General features: G+C 52.4%; 1 protein-coding gene across 9 annotated transcripts; it reads left to right on the forward strand.

Moving 5' to 3' along the window:
- The first annotated feature begins 533 nt into the window (after window positions 1-533).
- Window positions 534-21,465, forward strand: LOC144736203 (solute carrier family 25 member 44-like). Of its 9 annotated transcripts, none has more exons than XM_078618806.1 (7): window positions 968-1,104; window positions 3,997-4,269; window positions 4,902-5,184; window positions 5,431-5,486; window positions 5,817-6,017; window positions 12,223-12,345; window positions 18,137-18,428. In XM_078618806.1, exons 2-7 carry the CDS (start codon window positions 4,129-4,131, stop codon window positions 18,326-18,328), a joined length of 996 nt encoding a protein of 331 aa, XP_078474932.1. In that variant the 5' UTR covers window positions 968-1,104; window positions 3,997-4,128; the 3' UTR covers window positions 18,329-18,428. The 9 variants fall into 9 exon arrangements, with proteins under 9 accessions (XP_078474931.1, XP_078474928.1, XP_078474930.1 ...); XM_078618807.1 differs by having other exon boundaries at window positions 12,218-12,345; window positions 18,137-18,393; XM_078618805.1 differs by lacking the exons at window positions 968-1,104; window positions 5,431-5,486 and adding an exon at window positions 534-908 and having other exon boundaries at window positions 18,137-21,465.
- The last annotated feature ends 629 nt before the right edge of the window (window positions 21,466-22,094 follow it).

Consider the following 22,094-nt stretch of genomic DNA (forward strand, 5'->3'; position numbering starts at 1 on the left):
CGTGTGGCCTCCATAGGAGAAATATGATGTGACGTTTCGAGTAATGGCCCTTCTTCATAGCACATACATGGAGAGGTCAGAGAGACGGTAGATATTAAGAGTGGCGTGCTGCACGTGTTTATTCCATGTATTAAATACATTTTTGGTGACCATTTTTAAATAGGCAAAGTCACATAGATAGGTTCAAAAACTAATAAAATAAACAAAAAACTACGACGCCTGATGACGGTCGATTGTGTTGCGATCGAAACGTCGTGGTTTATTATTTTATTATTTTTTGAACCTACCAACGTGACTTAAATAATACCCATAAACTTCCGTAGCGGCGCTTGCGATTGGCTGAGAGCGCCCACCTCAGGGCGTCTCCGCCTATGCGCGATTTTGATTGGTTCCGCGAGACGTCTCGGCGCACCCCGCCCCCCTCCGCGCATGTGTGACGTCACGCCGACGCCTAAAATTACGGCGCCATCTTGCGTAGGGGATTACCCCCCCCCTGAAGTGCGTGGGCGTCGTCCGTGGGAGCGGTGGTGCAGCGGTTAGCGCACTGGCGCTCCAGGGATCGATCCGAATATTCACGCGTACTGCGGGAATCCGATGAGCTACGAACTCACGCGGCCCATGTTCGATTCCGGCTCACGACCACTACTATCTGAACCGGTTCTGGACCTCCCATAGGTCGACTCAGTCTGAAATGAGTACCTGGGTGCGGTGCGTAAAACACCACCACTGGGGAGGGAGACAAAGGCGGCCGGGCGTGCCACCGTGCCGGCCTGCTACTCGCTAACAGCAGTCTTATCACGGGGCTACGACGGGAACTAAAAGTGTCCCAAATAGTTTGACGGCTTCCGCAATGCACGCGGGCGGCGCTCTACCCTGACCAAGATGGCGACCGGAAGAGGCTTCGATAGGTGGTGGCGAGCGGGGGGGGGGGGCGAACGGGGGGGGGGGATGTTGTTGTGGTGGTGATGGTGGTGAAGATGATGGTGGGTGGTGGTGGTGGCGATGGTGGTGCTATTGGGAGTCTCTAACCACGGGGGCTGTCGTCACCGCGGTGACATTTTAACTGACGCTACGAGCCCCCAGCCCCCGCCCCCTCGTTTCAAGGTAATTTTGTTAAAACTACAACAGCAACAATAAAGAAAGTTTTCGTCTAGTTTGTTAATCCACTGCTGGATGAAGGCTTCCCCCTCCACGCTCGGTAATTGCGGGTTTATTTAGCCATACTTCACCACGCTGGTCCGTGCGGTGTTGGTCTCTCGTACCGTGGGTGGCTTTCTACTCTCGTACTGTGGGGGGCTGACTCCTCTCTCGTACCGTGGGGGGTTTAACTTCTCTCTCGTACCGTGGGGACAACGGTGGTGGTGGTTTCACTCCACACGTGAAACCACAACTCTAAGTGGACCGCGATCTAAATTATGTACAGTAATATAAAATAAACAACGACTCCATCGACAAAGTCCGTCTCTCCGCATGAAAGTTGAAACGCACTTATTTTTTTACACGTTCCCATCCATCAGCCGACATTTTTTCGCAGTGCATAGGTTTCAGCGTTGATGAAATGCAATTTAAAACTTTGGGTCGGTTTCACGAGGCAATGTCTCGTTCAACTGGACTGGAATTACCCCGATGTGTGTGTAGGCTGGGACCCTCTCTTGTGTCAGATGAATGGGTATTCACTACAACGTTGTGTAGGGATATGTAACTCGAAGCAGTCGAACGGTTTTTGGGGTATTACCAAGTTGTTTAAAGATTGTCACGTTTAACACATTCCTGCGGAGGGAGCTGGTAGCAACGTTGGGTTGCTCGGTCAATGGCCAGGGTCATTGACCGATATTCCGCAAATATGGCCGACTGTGAGGGCGGGCACAAGCCGGCGTGAGTAGGTTAAACGTTGAGTATTCTTAGGTTTTTTCGGTAAAGTCACGTAGGTAAAACATCAAAATTAATAAATAAAATAAAAATCACGACGTTTCGGAGGCAACGTGACTTTACCGAAAAAAACCTAAGAATATGAATCCTTGCAGTCACGTAAGCTTCAAATCTAGAATAAACGTTGAGTTTTATAAGGGCACCACGGGGTGACCAGCCCCTCCCCAGCCAGCCCCACCCCTCCCACCCCCCACCCAGCCCCACCCTCCCCACCCCTCCCACCCCCCACCCAGCCCCACCCTCCCCACCCAGCCCCTCCCTCCCCACCCAACCCCACGTCTCCCATTATTGGATTCACGACGGACGGACGGACACAATAATCCTCTGTGGGCTGATGGAACCAGGAGGTTCCTACCAGTAAAACGGTTCCTCCAGTCAACTTTACTTTTGCATACCTGTCAACCCATACGATTTATCCCGTATTGTACAGGGAAATTGAGTCGTCAGGCGTACAGCCGTTTCAATAAGGGCATTTAAACAATGACTTTGTGTTTCTCCCTTGTGGTGCGACTTTGTAGGATGAACGTTGAGATTTTAAGGGCACTGGGTGACCAATAAGGTCGGAATTGGTCTCTAATAAGGTAGGGCACTGATAAGGGGATGATAGGTTGTAATGGTGAGTGTCGTGGTGGTGAGTGTAGTGGTGGTGAGTGTTTATTTGTTTGTGCTCCCTTGTGATGGGACTTTGTAGGATGAACGTTGAGATTTGTAAGGGCACGGGGTGACCAATAAGGTCGGAATTGGTCTGTAATAAGGGGTTGACAGGTTTGCTTTTGTCAATCCACTGCTGGATGAAGGCCACCCTCACGCCTGCACGTGTCATGAGGGCCGTTCCCCGAAACGTCTCCAATTTTTTTTTTAAGACTGTAATTGACGAATGTGATCATTTGACGATCGAGTATTACTTTAATATCACAGTGCGTGCGTGCGCACCGTTGCCAAAGCAGAATCGCCGAATAATGATTGTGTTTAGGATATAAAGACGCTTTGGGAGGAGCCTCTTTGTGGGGTTTTATCACTGAATCATGAGGGCGGTCGGTCAATAGAATGCCCTTCTCTGCCGTGAGAAAAGAGGAATGTGGATGAGGCCGTTCTCGAAACAAATAGGACTTGGTGCGGCTGTTATTGTTCTGCGCGCGAGTGAGCATTTTCGTTTTTACTCGGCTGGAACTCTGCTATTGCCACACGTCAATATGCTGTAATTTTTGTTGAACGTAACAAGAGTTGAACAATTACACGCATACGCCCTCGAATTCTTTACACACCTCGCATGCATGACTTACAGAAAGTCTTGTTCCGGACTGACGTCTCATTTATTGGAGAAGGTGCAGAATATTTCATCAACGTTTCGGTACAGTAGTGATATTAAACATTATTCGGTGACGATGCGGCTTTGATTTGTGGCGCACAAGCGATTTGTGCTTTTAAGAAGGGCCATATCCCAAAACGTCACCTATTGTATACGCTTCCTGTATTTCTCTTTTAAGGCAGTGTTATTGACAAACATGAGTTTTTTTGTTCATAGCAATTTGAAAACCAGACCAATACAAACCAGTAAAAGCCTGACTGAGTCCTCAAGCCTCGTGTTAAGGAGCATCCTGCGTTTGGATGTTTGACCAAGTCAGTTTTAAGAAGTGTTTATTTTTACCAGGAGGGGGCGATGTTGCTACGTAAGTCGCGATGAAGAATGGGTTTTACCCTGTCTGGAAATTAAACAGGTGTTAAGATGTTCAAGCGCCAAATAGAACCCTTTTGATACTGGGCAAAAAAAAAGGTCCCATGATATTGTGAGTGATGTTTAGAACTTGGACCGTGACTTCAGCCCACGATGCCCTACGCTTTTCGAACGTCACTCCATCGTTAACGCCGTGCCGCGAAGCAGACGGCGCGTAGTAATTTATGGTGAATACACCTGCAGTATTAACTAGGGTGGCCTCCCGTTACGAGCCTCGAACTTCTGCAAACAGCAGCGAACGCTCTACCGCCGAGCCACGCCACTGCTCGCTACGCCCCCTTCCTTCTCATCAAGCGTCTCAGTATTTCCTGCTTGTAACCTTTCTCACTCAGCACTTGGTGATGATGATGACGGAGGGCGGCGATGACGGACAGCGGTGAGAGGTCAAGGGTTTGAGGTCGAGGAGCGGCGGGGGGGGGGGAGGGTGGCAGACATTGCCCCCCCACATTGCCAAGGGCAGCAACATGAACGCTGACGGCCGAAGCGTTCGCATCATCGAGTGGGAGGACCTGGACAAGCGCAAGTTCTTCACCTTGGGAATCGTGATGACCCTCGCGATCCGTGCCGCCGTCTACCCCGCGTCGCTTATCCGCACGCGCCTGCAGGTGACGCCCCTCCTCCTACCCCTCCCCCCCCCCCGGGTGTGCGATGTAGCGCGATGCGATCGCACTTATTATTATTAACGCAAAGCAGTCGTGCAACGTCGATTGCGACGGATGTGGCCGCGTGTTTGGTGGGAACGACGTCGGTCCCGACGTTTTGTCCAGCGTGCCGGAAGCTTCTGCAGAGCGGATCCACCCCAGAGCACAACCGCAAAAACCTTACGCAGTGCATTTTGACATTTATACCGCACGTTGTGGAGTTGTATAGCGCCTGCATAGAACTGCATTGGAATATTCTGGACAGAAACAGTGGCCATATTTGTTTATCGAGAGTCTTATCAGTCCCTATGGGAACCTGTGGGTCTCTTTTATAGGTCTGTGGCTATCTATGTCAGTTTTTGTAAGTCCATGCAAGCCTTTGGATGTCTGTGTTCATCTGTGTGTCTCTATACGAGTCTACGAGACGCTGTGTGAGTCTGTGGGTCTCGGTGTGAGTCTGTGGGTCTCGGTGTCAGTCTGTGGGTTTCGGTGTGAGTCCGTGGGTGGGTCTCTTGTACGGATTTGTCGATCGCTATGTGACTATTTTATAAGTCGGTGGGTATCCATAAAAGTCTTTGGATGTCTGTGTTGTTCAGGTGCAGAAGGGCAAGAGCGTGTACAAGGGCACGGCGGACGCGTTCGCAAAGATCGCACGCGCCGAGGGCGCCCGGGGCCTCTACCGCGGCTTCCTGGTCAACGCCCTCACCATCGTCTCGGGCCAGGCCTACGTGACGACTTACGAGCTCGCGCGCCTGTACGTCTCGCGCTTCAGCGACAGCAACGCGCTCAAGTCGCTGGTGGCCGGCGGCTGCGCGTCGCTAGTCGCGCAGAGCATCACCGTCCCCATCGACATCATCTCGCAGCACCTCATGATACAGGGTGCGTGCCCCCCTACTCCTGCCCCCGCCCTGCTCCCCTGCGGTGCCTGTGGCAGTTAATGCTGTTGTCTGATGATGACTGTGACGTTTGTATATACGTTTGTATTAGAGTCTCGAGAGGCATTTTTGTTCAAAAAGTTTTCGCAGTCGAAATGGCGATGTTGCCGCCGAGTAATTTACCGGTAGTTTTTCCAGCATTGGGATGTTGTTGGCCAATACCGGCTACATTGTGCGGGTGTTGTTTCAGCTATGGGGAGGAAAGCGGAGAACCCGGGGGAAACCCATGCAGAACAGGAGGAAAACGTACAAACTCCACTCTCACTCGCACACACACTTGCACGCACTCTCACACAATCACATTCTATAAAACAGGAGGAGAACCAGCCACAGTAGAGCAATTGTGGCCATGCAACCCAAACTGTGGACCGTACAGTAAACCGCTGCAGTCTGCGCTTCTTCAACGGAGGAGGAACAGCGACACGACGCGAACTCTCTCTGCTGAAGCCTTCTCGTCGTAGCCAGCAGCCGCAGCAGACCTTGACATTGGCATCGAGCTCCTGAACCACATTGCCGCTGTCATCACACGCGACAGCAGACTCGAGCGGTTGTTGACGTGTCGATTAAACGGTGCAGGGAAGGACAGCGGCGCGATGGGCCGGTTCCACTTGTGCGCCACGGAAGGCTCGGCCCTGCCGCTGGGCCGCTGGCGCATCGTGGCGGCGCAGATCCTGCGGGCGGACGGGCCGGCGGGCTTCTACCGTGGCTACACCGCCTCGCTTCTCACCTACATCCCCAATAGCGCCGTGTGGTGGCCCTTCTACCACGCCTACACTGGTGAGACACCGCGCCCCCACCACCACCACTGCCAGGCTTTTGCTTCCCCACCATCGTCATCATCAGCCATGATCGATCCACTGCTAAATGAAAGCCCTCCCAAAGCCACCACCGTCGTTGTTGCCACATCTTACAATCCTGTGATTTCTAGTAATCAATCCAGCACCGGCGCACGAGCTGTTTTCATCACTCCGTCTCCATTCCTTGGCTGGCATTCCAGAATTTTCCATTCCTTAAAAACATCCCCCATCTCTTCTCCTCTAGCCCATCCTGCTTCCACTACTCCCTGCTCCCACCCCCCAGCTACGACCAGACCTCCCCCAACTCCTATCACTGCTCCGATCACTTCCCCTATCACTACCCTGATCACTATCCCTATCACTACCCCAACCCCTGCTTAATCACTCCTAGCTTTTATCCTCTCACCATAACTACACCACTGCTTTTAATATCCCCACTCTTTATTTCAACCACTATCATCTCATGTGCAATGTTATAATTGTTGTAAAGCGCCTTGGATTAAGACACTATATAGATCTATCTATATAGGATTAGATGGTGCGTCATCCGTCCTTGCCAATGAAGCGTCCTGCCCAAGCCAAATTACTTTACTTTACAATTTTATGTCATCAACCTCCATCCCGATTACGTCGGGAGGGACGCAGGTTAACGAGATGTCTGTGATTGCGTGGAATTTGTCACGCGTGCCTACAGCACCTGGCAAGCACAAGTGGTCACCGATCCAAGTACTCACCACGCTCCACCCAGAGGAGCTCCCTAGGTCGCAGGAGATAGGGTGTAGTCAGGGGCGTGGATATACTCGCATTGTCTGGAGCGCTGCACTTCCAGTACCATCGCTCTGCAGGAGGTGGCAGGCTTGCATCAATTTGCTCTTTGCACGGTTTATAGTAAAATAATTTGTGTTCATCCGACTCAACAGCGGAGGAGAACTAGCAACTTTGTAACCGTGGCGGCACACCACGGGAAGGTGAGTACGGTCGGTGAATTAATGTACGTGGAAAGGAAAGAGAAGGGGTGGGAAAGAGACGAAAGGGATGGAGGAGCGGAGGAACGGGAGCAGAGACTGCAGGAGAGGGGGGGGGGAGGGAGGGAGGGAAAGGCTGCATCAGGGACTCGATGCTACTGCACAGAGTGGAGTCTGTTTTCACAGTGGGCAGTAGGCAGAGAGGGGGAGGGTTTTAGAGTGGGGGTGGCCACACACAAGTCACGTGGATTACAGCAGGCTTGAGCTGGTTTGGATTTAGAGTTGATTCATTGCTCCCGGCAAGTAAATCAATTCAGTGTGGCACTAAGAATACATGTCTTTTTTTTAAATGATCGCTCTCTAACATTTTCACGACTGTGCTATCGGTGTTGCAAAAGCACAGACGTGGGGAACGGTCCACAAAAGTGTATATCACAGAGATCCCTTCATCAAGCGACCTCTGCTCCACGCCGCTGAAAAGACATCACTCCCCCACCCATGATGCGGCCAATAGTAACATTCGGTGCACGGCAGTCAACCCAATGTGTTTAATTCTCAGATAATTTAGCCGTGCTAAGCGCCGAACTAAATGTAACGTGGTGGGTGGTGTTTTTTTTATAGCAGACATTGGCTACGGAGTACAAGTTTCCCTCGCTCTGTGCAGTAGTAGTAGCAGATGCTCTCCGAATAAAGGGCACACGCACACAAAGCAAAACCGCATGAGGAGACAGCTTGGCGAGTACACACAGTACACAATGTTGTATCTGTGTGTGTGTATCTCTCTGTGTATGTACTCTATATGTATCTCTGTCTGAGACAACTTCCTGCCGAGTAGCGCATACACGACACACTGTTGTGCCACGTACGACCGCATAGCCGCATGTAGAGTGAATTAAAACCGCGTAGTCGAGCAAATGTTGGGTCGAAAGAGGTTATCCGCATCTACAGTGCGAAGTCGCACAAACCGAACCCACGTAGAGCAAGGGACACCTGTACCAAGCTGGGCACATCAAGTCAACCAACCGCGCTTGAGATCCCGGTCTAAATCACAGGCAGCGGCTGAAAGCTGGGTTCGAACGGAGGATCTCGGCGACGACGGCTCTGCGGTCTCATTTCTGATTCCCGTGCCGGCGTATTTAGCAGCCGTGAAATTCCTCAGCCTGTTTTAACCTCTCTGAGCCTCATCAGCAGATGCGATGCGAGTTCACGGTTTGATGCAAATGCTGCTGGAAAGCATTGATCCAGAGAGTCCCGTAGGGTACTGAAACCTAATGGGTATTTTATTTCTTATTTGTTTTGCGTGATGACCGATAGGTCAGCTCGTTACAAATGTATCGACGGGATTCCACTCGACCTGGTAACCAATGACTGCACCAACAAAAAAAAACGGATGTCGATTTAAATTTGGTTTCACATTTAAATTTGACGAACATTCCATCCCTGGGAAGTGAAACGTCGGTTTGACCGCCGCGTGACGAGCGTCGCTCTTTGTCGCAGGGCAGAGGGAGAAAGTGCTGCTTCTTGCTGACCGAGTGTAAAAAGGAGAGGTCACTTGGAAGGGACGTCAGAGGAAGCTCTGCAATATCTCCTTCTGCGGACCGTTCTCCGGGAGGCGTTAAGCTGCTCTGTGAGAGCTCGGATTGCTGCATCGCACGATCATGATACATTTTTGGGTCATTTATCATCGATGTTGGCTTTGGCTGAAGCAGTGATAAACCGGCCACGTTTGCTCATCAAGTTAAACACTTTATTAACTGGCTGTGTCAAGTGGAGGAGGGTTTACGAGACAATGTTTTACTTAAGCGAACCTGACCAAAAAAAAAATCTATTCCGAATCGCAATATTGCTCGCGAAAGGCCGACGTGTTTGGGATCAAATTGGGTAAAAGATGAAAATAAATTATTGACCGACACCCCCGCTCGCCCACCACCCCCGTCACTGTTTGTGGTTTGCACAACAAAGGGGCAACTAATTGACATCAATAGCCGCTCACGTGGAGAGAGGCCCTTTAATGGGCGCCAACATTAGCGCTCCGAAGGCCAGTAATGGTTTAATCGCAGCCTGCCTCTCTCGCCCTCTGTCGCCCTCGGAAAGGGCATTTTCTTTTGGCTTTTTCCAAAACGATTTTTTATTATTGCACATTCAAACGCACAGTAAACTCCAAGGGCGGAACCGCGCGGAGAAAGACGCAAACAAAAACGTTAAATCGCAACAAATTGTGTCGTCAGTGTAAATGTAAGAACGGGGATGGCGAGTGTATCCGTGGGTAGTGTTTGAGTGGTGAACAGAGCCAGGTCCCTTGTCGCGATAGTCTGCTCATAGTAGACAGAGTTAAGACAACGGAGCGAGTTGAGACCATCGCACTACCCTGAGGCTGCCCATATTGCCCACGCAAGTTTATCACATTTAAGTATTTAACCCCCACACTAAGGGCGTTTATTCTGCCGTCCAATCATGCGGGGTTCATTAAGCAGGAACAAACAAACAACGGCGGGAGGGTTTCCCCACTTTCACTGCGGGGACGTTTTGGCCGAGCGGCCCTTTTTCAGGAACACGTCGAGATCCCCGTCGTAAACCTCGCTTTGAGTTGACGCTGACATCCATTTGAACTGCGCCCTCATCCAGCGGTGGATTGTCGCAGGCGGCTACAGCTCGTACGTGAACTCTCGTTCATGGCAAAGGCCTAAATAATTATTTTTAAGCCATCTCGTTATTCCGGCCGCTGCTGCCCCAACCGCAGAAGCGCGCTCTACGTTTTTACGGCTCACTCAGGCTCGGCGTAAGAATGCACTTTGAGTGCCTGAGTAGATTTATTTATTTTTTAACCGGCAACGCGATATCTCTCGGCGCTCAGGGGGAAAGTTCAGGCGGAGGGTTTGGCCGTCTCGCGTACTCTCTCTCTTGCTTTCTCCCTCGCCCTGTTCCCTCTCTCTCTATCTCGATCTCTTACATGCTTCCACTCTCTCACGCTCTTACTTTCTCACTCCAATTCGCCCGCCCGTTCATTCGCTCTCTCTATCTTGATCTTTCCCTCGCTCGCTTTCGCTCTACTCCTCTCGTTCACCCTCTCGCTCACCCTCTCGCTCACCCTCTCTGTCTTTCTCATTCACTCACTCTCTCGTGAATTCGCTCACTCAATCTCTTATTCAGTCACTCTCTTTCATTCTCATGCTCTCGCTGTTTCTACTTTCCTCCCTCCCTTCCCTCCCACCGCCCGCTGCCTCATTAAAGATGGGGGGGGGGGGGGAGGCTGCATGAGAACCACATGTTGAGATGACAGACGCACAGCGCTTGGCCTGCCCCGGTTTGCCCCACGTAGACTCAACACGAGACGCCTCGCTCACCCCCCGCTCACGAGCGCTCACCAACACTCACCGCCCCTCACAACGGCGTCCGCTCCCTGGGCAGTGGGCGAGCTCGGCGATGCCGTACACGCACGCACTGCTCCACTCGGTGTCTCCGAGTATCATCGGCGTCAGCCACGGTCATTTCCACTGCTGAATGAAGGCCACCACTGCTTCTCCCGATGCTGCGATGTATCGATCCGCCGCGTTTGCAATGATCTCACCATCCATCTCCTTGGCCACTTTTCATTCCTTGACTGCTGCCACTCCATTATTATTGTTAACGGGCAACGCGGTGGCGAGATGTTAACTACCTCGCCTGGTATACAGGAGATCGTGGGTTCGATCCCAACCCTGACGCCTGTATATTTGGAGTTTGCGTGTCTCTCTCCCCGTGGTTGTGTGGATTTTTCTCCGGGCCCTCCGGTTTTTCACTCCACATTTAGAAACATATATTTTGAATATTTGGCTGCTATAAATGTCCGCATGATAATCCACTTCGTTGAGCTATCATTTGTGGCCAGGTCGCTTCTGAAAAAGAGCCATATAGCTCAGTGGGGCCTTACTTGGTAAAATAAAAATCGTTTATTCTTGACCATGTAAATGAATGGCAAGTATTTTTCTGCTTTTTTACTATGGCAGAAAAAATATATGAGCATAATTTGTTTAAGCACGCAAACTCTGCACCGGTTGCCTGCAACCTTCCGGTTTTTCAACAAAGGCTCCCAGGTTACCAGATGCTTTTGGCAAGAGCACTCCATATAAACTGTGGAGCCCTCTTCAAGGAAAGAAAACTGACTAACTTTTACCCGTACCGCAACGAGCACGAGCACGAACATGTATTGGAAGGCCGAACGCATGTTTCTCAATCCTTTGCCTTTATTGAATTAAAGTCGTCCCCGCGACGCGTGGCCGATGTTCCGCTGGCCAGCGCGGCGCTTGCCCCAAGTGATCACGTGGCCCAATTTTCCCCGGATTTCTTCAATCCCCCCCCCCACCCAACCGCGTCCACATTCTCCTCTCGGTTTTCCCTCCGCCGCCCCCGCAGCAGCAGCTTACCTCCGCGCGCGCTTTATAATGCGAGAGGCGTGTTGTGCGTTTCGCGGTGTTTTGGCAAGGAGGTCCGTTTAACCCCAGCGGGATCGCATCGTGCCAGCGGAACTGCTGCTGCCAATGACGATTGGCAGGTCCACAAAGGCACGGTCAGCAAGTTTAAAATCACTCCTCATGCAGCGCTCTACCTCGGTGGCCCTCTCTGCGTGCTGTGCACAAGGACCGTTGCCCGAAACTTCGCCTTTTGTACAATTGATCAATGCGCTTAGTTTTTGTCTTTTTTATATCTATATAAAATCTCTGTCTTGTCAAGTTTGGCCAAGAATCCATTGACAGGTCTGTATGTGTGTGTGTACGTTTAACTGCTTTCGCACCGTACGTAGCCAATCGGGGATGCGAAAATCAACGCAGCTTCGGTGCAGTGCAGGCCGCACCTGCGCAGCCAGAGACGGCACCGGCAGGAGATGTGCGTCATCCGCCAGCCTGGTCACATTCACGGCCGCGGTGAAATTCAAAACCCTCCCGTGATTGTTCCCTTCCGCCTTTCTGCAACATAATAAAAAAAAAAGCGATTTCCCCGTCCGTTTTAAGCGAAGCGGACGACCACGTCCGAGGCACGTTGCGAGTTGCTAGTTTATGTTCAGTGTAAAATTCCAAGGTGTCGCTGGGAAATCGCACGTCGGGGAGAATTGTTTTTTTAGAAGTCAATCCGGCTTGTGATGCAGAACGACAAGTTCATAATGATGTCTTCCTGTTCGTACACGCGAGTTGGCCCAACGTCGCCCCCGTTGTTGCTGTCGTTTGTTTGTTGCGCACAGAGCAGCTGGCGAGCGTGGCGCCCGAGGGCTGCCCGAGCCTGGCCCTGCAGGCGGTGGCTGGACCCCTTGCCGCCCTCACCGCCAACACCGTCACCAACCCCATGGACGTCGTCCGCACGCGCATCCAGGTCAGGGCGGCGGAGGTCACGACGGGGTATGGGGACGGTGGGGGTGGCGGTGGGGGTGGTTGGGACGATGGGGGGGGCTGACCCGGAGTGCCACGGGTGCCAGAGGGACGATGGAGGCGTTGGCACAGCGAGATCGCGCCCCACCCTCATGCTAACCACGCGCACCACCCTGCTAGCGCCAACCTGATCTCGTGTTTCTATTCTGCACACCTTTCCTATCCCTCTTAAATCTCCCCTCATAAATGCGCCGCTTTTCTCTTTTCTGAATACGTCTCATGAATTTTATACCATCCACCCACCCACTTCAGGATTATCCGGCCGATCTGCGTGGAACTCACTCTTTGTGATTCGTCTCTTAATTTTCGGCCAGTTCAGCGGCAGTGGAACTCCAGACAGAAGTGGATCGGCAAAGCTCACAAAGCGTAACCACGGCGCCTTCCTCCGCGACAGCCTTGGCGTTGTAAGAAAGGCGCCGATACCAAACCCACCTATTTATTTACGGCCCTTTCATATGTTACCCGAGTACATCTGAATACACGCTGCTGCTGTCCCACTGCCCCTCTTTACACTCGTTGTGTTCACCTCGTGCTCCTCCGTCTGGTCCACTGCTCTGGGCTCTTCAACCGTCCCCGGGCCTCGTGGCTGGACCGGTCTCCGGTTATTTTCTTTTAATTTCAAAAGCGACGCTGCCGTTGAAACGAAGAGACGCGGCAAAAACAACACGCGACACGATCCTGGCTCCTTCGCTTGGGAAGTCACGTGACTGTGGGGGCGGGTGGGGAGGGTGGGTGGATGGGGGATCCTTTGTAAATCCGTTGTCTCGCTGGCTGCGAGATGTTTAAACGCTCTGCTAAATATTTTAGTGTGACAACGAAAAGAAACTTAAGCGCGGTGCGGGACAATTTTTGCAATTTTTCTCTTCCCCTCCCCACTCCATATTTGTTTTAACATAATCCGCACGCACGCATGGCTTCGCCGTCCAGACGTTTCAGCTCTCTCCGCTAGAGCTGCGTTTGTTTGTCTAAGAACCTGCCGGCCGTTTAGCGGCGATTCTTACAACAACAAAGAAAGCCACAACCAAAACAGAGAGCGCCCCAATGTCCCGCTCTGCCAAGTTGCTGCCACGGTGGATTTCGTCCGCGCGGTGTCTTGGAGAGGTTTCCCGAAGCGAACGCGAACCATCTGCTTCCCCGGCGAGCCGCTCCATCGCTCAACACCGCTCACGCTTGTGTTGCGGGGGGGGGGGGTAGGCAGGGTTGGGTAGGGGGGGTGCCGTATCTGATGAGGCTGTTGCCCGTGGTGTTGGCGTTGCCGTGGTTTTGTCTCTTCCGCCGCACGCTGTTCGGGTCGCACCGCCGCAATGCGTGTCATTTGGCGCGATGTCCGACGTTTCGCTCCATGTGCTGGGAGCGCAGGATTCACAACACACCTCTGATAAAGCATTGCGCCGATACTCACATTCACAACAAACCGGTTTTACACCGCCCTTCAAATTCATACCCACTCTTCAGATTACCGCGATTCGCATTTGCAAAACATTGCTTTACTAGGATTAACATTCATGACATGTGTCTCTGTGTAAGTATATGGGTTTCTGTGTGAGTCTGTGCGTCTCTGTGTAAGTCTATGGGTCTCTGCGCAAATTTATAGGGGTCAACGTGAGTCTGAATCTCTGTGTCTTTGGTCTATATGCGAGTCTGGAATTCGCGATGCACGGATCGGGCGATTCACTTAGATTCTTGCACCCGCGGTGCTCCCATCGAGCCCTGTGCATGAGAGGCGATCATTTATAAAGCGCGCAAATTACATGCAAATGGTATGCTAATGGTACTTTAATGAGATGCTAATACTACAGTTAGGCTAATGGAGCAGGGAAAGAAGAAACCGTTCCAATGAGCTGGAAATAAAATTGATGAAAAGAAAAAATTCTAATGAAATGGTCGGTGATGAAGGAAGCAGCCCCAGTTGTGAACCTGGGTATGAGTCCTGGTTAAACCAGGTTCTCAAATCGAGTGCGTTCATGGCCTCCACCAATGACTCGCATAGAGACCCATAGACTCGCATTGAGACCCTTAGACTGACGTTGAGACCCATAGACTCGCATTGAGACCCATAGACTCGCATCGAGACGCATAGACTCACATGGAGACCCATAGACTCACATCGAGTTCCATAGACTCACATGGAGACCCATAGATTAACATGGAGACCCATAGACTCACATTGAGACCCATAAACTCACATGGAGACCCATAGATTAACATGGAGACCCATAGACTCACATAGAGACCAATAAACTCACATCGAGACCCATAGACTGACATTGAGACCCATAGACTCACATGGAGATCCATAGACCTCACATAGATGGAGTTTTTTATGGAAATTAAGTCTGTGTAATGATCAAGCGAATCTCTCTTTGATTAGAGGCACAATATAGCAGTCCAGAAAACGGAGAGAGAGGAAATCCGTGTGGGCGACCCTTTGCGATATTGTCTCCCGTGGCTCGCCAGGAGAAGCAGGGAAACGTCGTGGTTTTTGTTTTTATTTTCATTTAATCTAACTTTTTTTATTCACTTGATTATTTATTATTATTTTTTCTATTCACTTGATTTTTTATTATAATTTTTTCTATCTACGCGTCTTTACCGAAAGAACCAAAGAATATAGAAGCAGGGACCCGCTGTGCCGCCGTGGGCCATCCTGGGCCGTTAATCCGCGCTAAACAGCGGGGTCGCCATAAAGGAGGGGAAATGTCACGTCCTGGGGGCTCGTTAAACAAGCCGACATCCTGGGCTATTGTGCGGCCGTTGGGTGAGCTCTTAAAGAGAGAGCCGCGCGGAAAATTGCCCCCGGTTTTATGGGCGCCGGGCGATGTGGCCGCCGTCGCTTGCGTGTGCCGAGGGAGAGAAGAGGGGTGGGGGGGGGCATAGGAGTAGCAGGGACAACGAGGAGGAGGAGCCGGCATCTGACACGGCCTTGGCTAGTGGAAAAGTTAATGCCACAGCCGTTGAGTGTGATTCGAAATTGGTTTGGTCGATTAAAAATTCCGATTCTATTTATTCGTCACCTTCCGGCACACTGCCAGCTCTCAGAGAATGGCTTCCTGGAAGGTGGCATTGCAACCGTCCGTTTGTTGGACCATACTTCACCGCGCTGGTCTGGGGTGGAACAACACTCCACCGTGCTTGATAGAATTCAGAGTTCAAGCAGCAGTCTAGGTTGATTGATGATCCAGCCCTCGCTCATTCACTCGAGTTACCTGCTCACTCGGCTGTGGTCAGTCGCCTCCCTGTCACTCTTCTTTCGCCAGTGCCATGAACTTCACTCGTTGGTTTCTCTACCCACATTGAGGACTTGGGTCTAGACCAGACGCTGGCTCTCGAGTCTCATCCACCATCACGCTCTGTTCAGCCAGCACACTGCAGGTCACCACATTTTGTCTTCCTGCTGCTTCCTCTCTCACCCACTATCGTGTGGATTTCCCCACCGTCTTCTCTTCCCCCCGCCCCCCCCCCCCCAAGCTTTTACAACGATAACCGTGATCAATAAAAAAAAAACACGCGTCGAAGCTCTCTCACCTATTGGCACTTATAGTGCTGTTTGTTGCTGGCTGCTTGACGCTGCTCGGCAACTGTAACATTTTTTTTCTAAATCCACCCAACTTAACCGAGAGGTGGAAGGCAGCAGCTCCGGAGAGACCTCCATCCTCACCTGCACAAACACGGCCCGCTGATTGACACGGCAGATAGGCGAGGAATGTTAGTTGGTTTACAGAGAGACGCCAGGGAGAGTCCGCGGCCCCAGGTTCTACTGCGGAGTACGACTTAGAGAGACAGAGGTGGGGAGCAAGGAAGGGAAAGGGGACAGGCGTTTAACCCCCCGCTAATCACACACGCACACGTACACACACGTACGTGTGCACACCCTTTTATTTGCTCCAAATTCCTGTCTGGTCGCCTTGAGACTGCCAGGTGATGCGACCTCTGACCCCGTGGCACCGCCGCTGGGAACGCGAGCGGCAGTCACGCCCGTAAAGACTGCCGCCCCCTCCGCACGTTGTGACCACCGTGTGGGATGGCTTTCATCCAGCAGCGGATTGATATATGCCAATGATATCGGTGATACCGACGATGCCGATGATATCGATGATGATTGCGACGATGATGATGGTGACCGCGATTGCTGTGAAAATCCCGCAGCTCGATCGTCGCCTGTGACCGCTTTGTCCATGCCCGAGCCGACAGTTGCGCAACAGAGAAATCGAACGGTGCGCTCGCGATCGCGACAACCAAACGCGTGTTGGCAAACGCGTCGCTACGAATCTACCGTGGACAACTGGTTGCGACGGCGTCCACGTATCCGCGATTCAAGTTGCACGCGGCCAAATTGCTTGCAACCGATCGCTCACGTTTTGCACGGCAGCACACGGGGGCCACAGGTTAACCCCAACCACCCCGGCTTTAATAAGAAGCGTCCACTTTTTTTTTAGTTTCCGCACGCCTGCGCGTGCGCGTGTGTGTGTTTGAGCTGGAGGGGAGAGGGCGGAGCAGGCCAACGTGGGAGCGCGCTGGGGTCACGTGACCCCTCTACCCGGGTGGGCGATCTGCCCGGCGTTGAGAGAGAGGGTAGGAGACAAAATTGACGGCGGCGGGGCGGCGGCGGCGGCGGCGAGGGTTAAATAAAGTGACCGCGTCTCTGCGGAGATGACTCAGAGAGCCGTTCTGAGTGACCAGCCTCTGAGCCACCCGGATTAGGTTTCCCCCGCTCCCCCCCCCCTTGCCCCCTCCCCCCCTCCCTCCCAACGTATGTTCTCCAGTCGGTGTCACGTTCTGCGCTCTCCTCCTCGCACGTTAATGGAGGTTGGCCGAACATCGCAACGTAGGGCCGCAGAGCTTGGGCAATTGTTGTCGGCGCCGGTTCTGTCTGCCGCCTTCTCTGAGCGCCCATCTGTGGTTTCCCGCGCCTCTGAATCTACGGGATGTGCGCGGCGGCGCGTTACGCGCTTGTCACTTCCTGCTGTGAGACCGAGGAATCAATGGGGAAGTCTTTGGCGGAGCGGCGCGAGACCCTTCGTGTCAAAGAACGGCCCGCAGAAACGGATATCCCAGAGCTACTGCTGGGATTCCTTTGAAGTGACTTCTGTTCCACGCAGCGAGGGGGGGGGCAGCACTGTGAGAGAGTAATCATTAGATTGTAATGTTTGAAAAAAGATGATTATGATGACGACGACGATAATGATGGTGGTGGCAGTGATGGCGGTGGTGGTGATGATAAGGATGGTGAAACTCACAATAATGATTGTGATGAGAGTGTTGATAATAACGATGTTTATGATGACGATAATTAGAACAATTGTAATAATGATTTGTGACGGGAAAAAAATGCTCAAGAAAATGTACCACATTGAATGTGTTATGAAGTAGGGCTATTGCCTCAAACGTCGCCTACTATATAATTTCTACTTTAAATTAGAGCCAGATCGTTACCAGGTGACCCAATCGAAAATCAAATCATGATTCTCATCACCGGCAGCGAAACCCACAGGGTAAGACGACCGTGGCCTCCTCCTCCTCCTTCGTGTGGCCGCTGACGTCGTTGATGTACAGCAGCAGCCCTCATTGAGCCATAAGATTGCGTCCGGAGTAGTCGAGCGGTGAATTTTTGCTGCGACGATGCCCCCTCCTCCTCTTCCTCCTCGGCGTGTGTGTGAATCGGAAACGGCAACAATGACGTCGGCGGCGATAACGACGTCGACGATGACGGTCTCCCCTACCTGGCGGGTGTGCAGGTGGAGGGCAAGTCGTCCATCGTGGGCACGGTGCGGCAGCTGCTGGCCGAGGAGGGGGCCTGGGGCTTCACCAAGGGCCTGTCGGCGCGCCTCATCTCCTCGGTGCCCACCACCGTGGTCATCGTCGTCGGCTACGAGACGCTCAAGAAGCTGAGCCTGCGCGCCGAGCTCATCGACTCGCGCTGCTTGTGACGCCTACCCGCCGTCCCGCCCGTCACGCCGCGACCCACCCACCCCACTCCCCCCGCCAGTATCGCGACGAGGCTTCCTTGCGTTTCGACTCCAACGGGAAGAGACAACGGACGATGAACAGGCAAAGCCATAGAGCCACTCAATGTGTTGTAATGGTCAAGTTGCAGCCCTGCCGTTATTTTGGCTCATGCGATAGCCACGCTCGCCCAGACGTCTCGGTGGTGGGGGGGGGTCTGATGGGAGCGGCCGCCACGAATTGACCTCCGCCGCTTGACGTGACTGCGGCCGTTCCTGTTTACGCTGCTGGGAGATGGAATTGAACCGGCGACCTCCGAATTGCAGGTCCGCTCGGTGTGCTGCTCACCCCTTGCACCGCCGTGGCAGCAGCGTCCCAACTTATTTATGTTTTTACTTTTTACTTACACTAATTTAACGACGATAATTTTTTTATATATATCACTGGCCCGTTAAGCTCCGCGGACACAGCGGCGGTAACTTGGCGATTGCACGGGCGGTGCAACCTCACCGGGGCCCCACGAGGCGCTGGCATCTTGAGCCCCCACGCTAATCGGGTGCTAGAGGGGGAAGTATTTTATCCCCGGCTACGCGACGCCTGCCACGTAAAGACCACCACTCGCCATCGACGTTTACCCGTTACCGTGGGCAATCCGAGCTGCACTGATTGGGTGCTGGGAGGGGGAGGGAGGGAGGGGAGTTGGCGGGTGAATATGTTGAACCTGGCAACAATGCCGCGTTATTTTACGTGATCTGAAGAAAGTCCATTGCCTGAAACGCCACCTATTACTTCATCTCCATTTTAAGGCCACAGTGTTATTGACGAACGTGAGTTGTTACTTGTGTACCACTACCAACGCAGCCTCAGCAGCAGCGTCGCCCAACAGCTATAATACGAGTGAATTACTTGATAACCGCATTTTCATTTCACACGGCCATCGCATGGATCCACCGTTGCTGGCCACACGGAGACGTCGGAACGGCGGCCAGAGTTACGCCACATCGGGTGGTACCGCTCAGCGAGACGTCTGCCCCAGGTTCATTGAGACACGTGGCTGACAAGGTTACAAATATGTCCAATTGACAAACTGCCCCCTCCCCCCTTCGATAACCATTATGCCCCCCCCCCCTCTGTTCATAGAGGGCGAGGTTAAGAGGTCGTTGTTGATGTCACCACAGCATACACACACACACCTCGCAATCGTTAAAGTCAAATCCTGAACGTGGAGGTGTGGGTTCTCTCTTCCCCTTGGTCGCTGACCTCTGGATGTCGGTCCAACGCCGGTCTTGGTGACCTGGCCTCCTCCTCGACCACACGTCCCACCCATCACATGCTCCGCCTATCCCCAACCGACAAGTTTCTTACTCAATCGTCCACCCTGCACACACATCCCACTCCATCACAACTTCCTCTTCCTGGTTACATCTACGGCACTTTCGAAAAGCCACGTTCTACTCACAACCCCCTTTTGTGGAGATTAAAACAGAGCAAACAAATCAATGCTATGAGATTATATATATTTTTTCCCCAGTAATGTAGCTTGATTGTTTTAAGGCAAGCAGCTAACAAAGCGTCGAACGCCGCTACCTCTCGGACGCGTTGCGTCGAGCGTAAATTTGTAAACGTAGAAATAAAGTGATGCTCGAAGTGCCCACGTTGCACGCAGCTCCCAGAGAGCGCCGGCGATCGTCTCCGTCCGGCGACGTCCCTGGATTCGTCGCGTGCCGCTGCGCCGTCGTCGTAAAAAAAAAAAACTTTCTCGTCCTTCGGCTCTCCGCGGTCGCGTTTGGTGGCCCTTTTGCTGAAACGCTCCGGAGGTTTTATTTCTCGCGCAGAGAACGTCGACGGGTTTTCGGGCTGCTGGTGTCAGATGTCCCCTCTTTGCAGAAACGAAGAATGTTTAATGGTTCTCTCTTCCTCTTGACCTTTTAACAAACAAAAAAAAATGGTTGGGGATGTAAAGCGTAATTGTTGCCAGATCCGCACGCGGGTTTTTCTCCGTAACCATAATTCTCGGAATCGGATGCAATTTTTGCACTTATTTTTTTACACATTTTCTCCGATGTCTTGGCGATCGATGCCAGCACCGTCGTCGTTACGCGAGGCCTGAGAATCCATTGGAATCCTTCGCAGCGCAGCGCGACCCCCTTCATGTTCGAGAACGGTCCACGGAAGCGGATATCGAAGCGCTACCTCTGAGATCACCGTCAAGTGAGCTGTGGTGCACGCAGAGGGCAGCACTTTCCCACCCGCTCTGCCGTACGAGCGTAACGCCCGTCACATGACGATCAAACTGAGATTTTAAGCCTCAGAGTTTGGCTTTAGCCAAATTAAGTGCCGCACCAAATTTTTACATCATGTTTTGTGCAGTTAATGGCGACTGGGTTGAGATCACCAACTCGTTCACTAGATAACCCAGTTTGACCACAACTCGATCTATGATGTGACTGTTACTGAATCTGGTTTTATTTTAGCAGGTAATGCCCACTGAGCCATATAGCCATATTTCAGAAGCGATCTGGCTACAAATGATAGCTCAGTAATAGCTCAACGAAGTGCCTTTTCACGTGAAAATCTATAGCAGCCAAATTCTCCAAACACATGTTTCTAAATGTGGAGGGGAAAACCGGAGGATCCGGATAAAAAAAAATCCGCGTGATCACGGGGAGAACGTGCAAACTCCAAATATACAGCAGCAGGCGCCAGGGTCTGGACCGAACCCACGACCTCCTGTATACCAGGCGACGTAGTCAACATCTCGCCACCGTGGCGCCCTGTACAATGGGTCCTCGTGTAAATCTGCGATTCTCGGTGTGAGTTTCGTTCGAACCCAGGATCTCAGAGCGGTCTGACCTCTTGAGCCCCAGCCGCTGTCGGACACACACGTTAAAAAAAAAAACGATCACGTGTGACACGTTAAGTCTCGCATGCCCAGCGTGTGCTTTTAATTATGTACATAGCCTCGTGTGTACGCGTGTACGCGCGTGTGTGCGCTCTCTGCATCGTGCGACGATTTGATGGTCTGTTGGAAACGCGGCCGCTCTGTGCGCGGCCAACGCTCGTGGTTGCGGCCTGGAGAGAGGAGCGAATTAAAAACCCTCTTTGATTCGTACAACGAGAACCGGCTCTGGAATTTCTCCGTCGTCCGTATCGGGTGTCCCCTCTTTTCAGGAGAGAAGGGCGGTGGTGGGGGGGGATGACGATCGTTTTGGACAAAAGAGAGGAGAAGCCTCTCCCCCCGAGTGGGAAGCGAAGCCGGCTGCAGCCCGGCTCGGCTGCTGCTGAGATCCGACACCGACTGACGCACTCGGAGCCCTGGTCACGGCTTAGAGCGACTGCGCTAAGGTTGAACACGTCCACTCGCTCTCTAATCGTCCCCTCCCCCCCGCCGTCTGTTGTTGTGCAGAACTCCGGGGGGACGAGGTGGCGGTGGTTGCTCGAGCGAGCGGCACGTAATCGTCGCACGGTCGCGAGTTCAAATCCGGGTTCGGGGCTAACTCGGCCCATCATCCCACCAGGGTCGATAAAGTGATCACCACGTTGTGGGAGATGTCAACAGCGGTTGTCCTACTTTGAGCACGATTGGCTACGTACGGTGCGAAAGAAGTTCAACATGCATGCATTTTATACACTCGCCTGCTGCCGCCATAGGAACGTGGAATTTCAGCCGCTGCCTCTTAGAAGCCTCTATAGAAAGCACCGATGCCTCAATGCTCCGTTGAGCAGGATGTTCACTCCGACCTGCGCTCT

The sequence above is a fragment of the Lampetra planeri genome, chromosome 59, assembly GCF_965212315.1.
Source record: "Lampetra planeri chromosome 59, kcLamPlan1.2.h2, whole genome shotgun sequence".
NCBI classification, from domain to species: Eukaryota; Metazoa; Chordata; class Hyperoartia; order Petromyzontiformes; family Petromyzontidae; genus Lampetra; species Lampetra planeri.

What these genes read in the sequence shown, in the direction of transcription:
- LOC144736203 (XM_078618805.1), top strand. Translation starts at nt 4,129, where the DNA reads ATGAACGCTGACGGCCGAAGCGTTCGCATCATCGAGTGGGAGGACCTG. An exon ending in TTATCCGCACGCGCCTGCAG is followed by an intron (nt 4,270 to 4,901) that starts GTGACGCCCCTC and finishes TGTGTTGTTCAG; the next exon opens with GTGCAGAAGGGCAAGAGCGT. An exon ending in TCGTCCGCACGCGCATCCAG is followed by an intron (nt 12,346 to 18,136) that starts GTCAGGGCGGCG and finishes GCGGGTGTGCAG; the next exon opens with GTGGAGGGCAAGTCGTCCAT.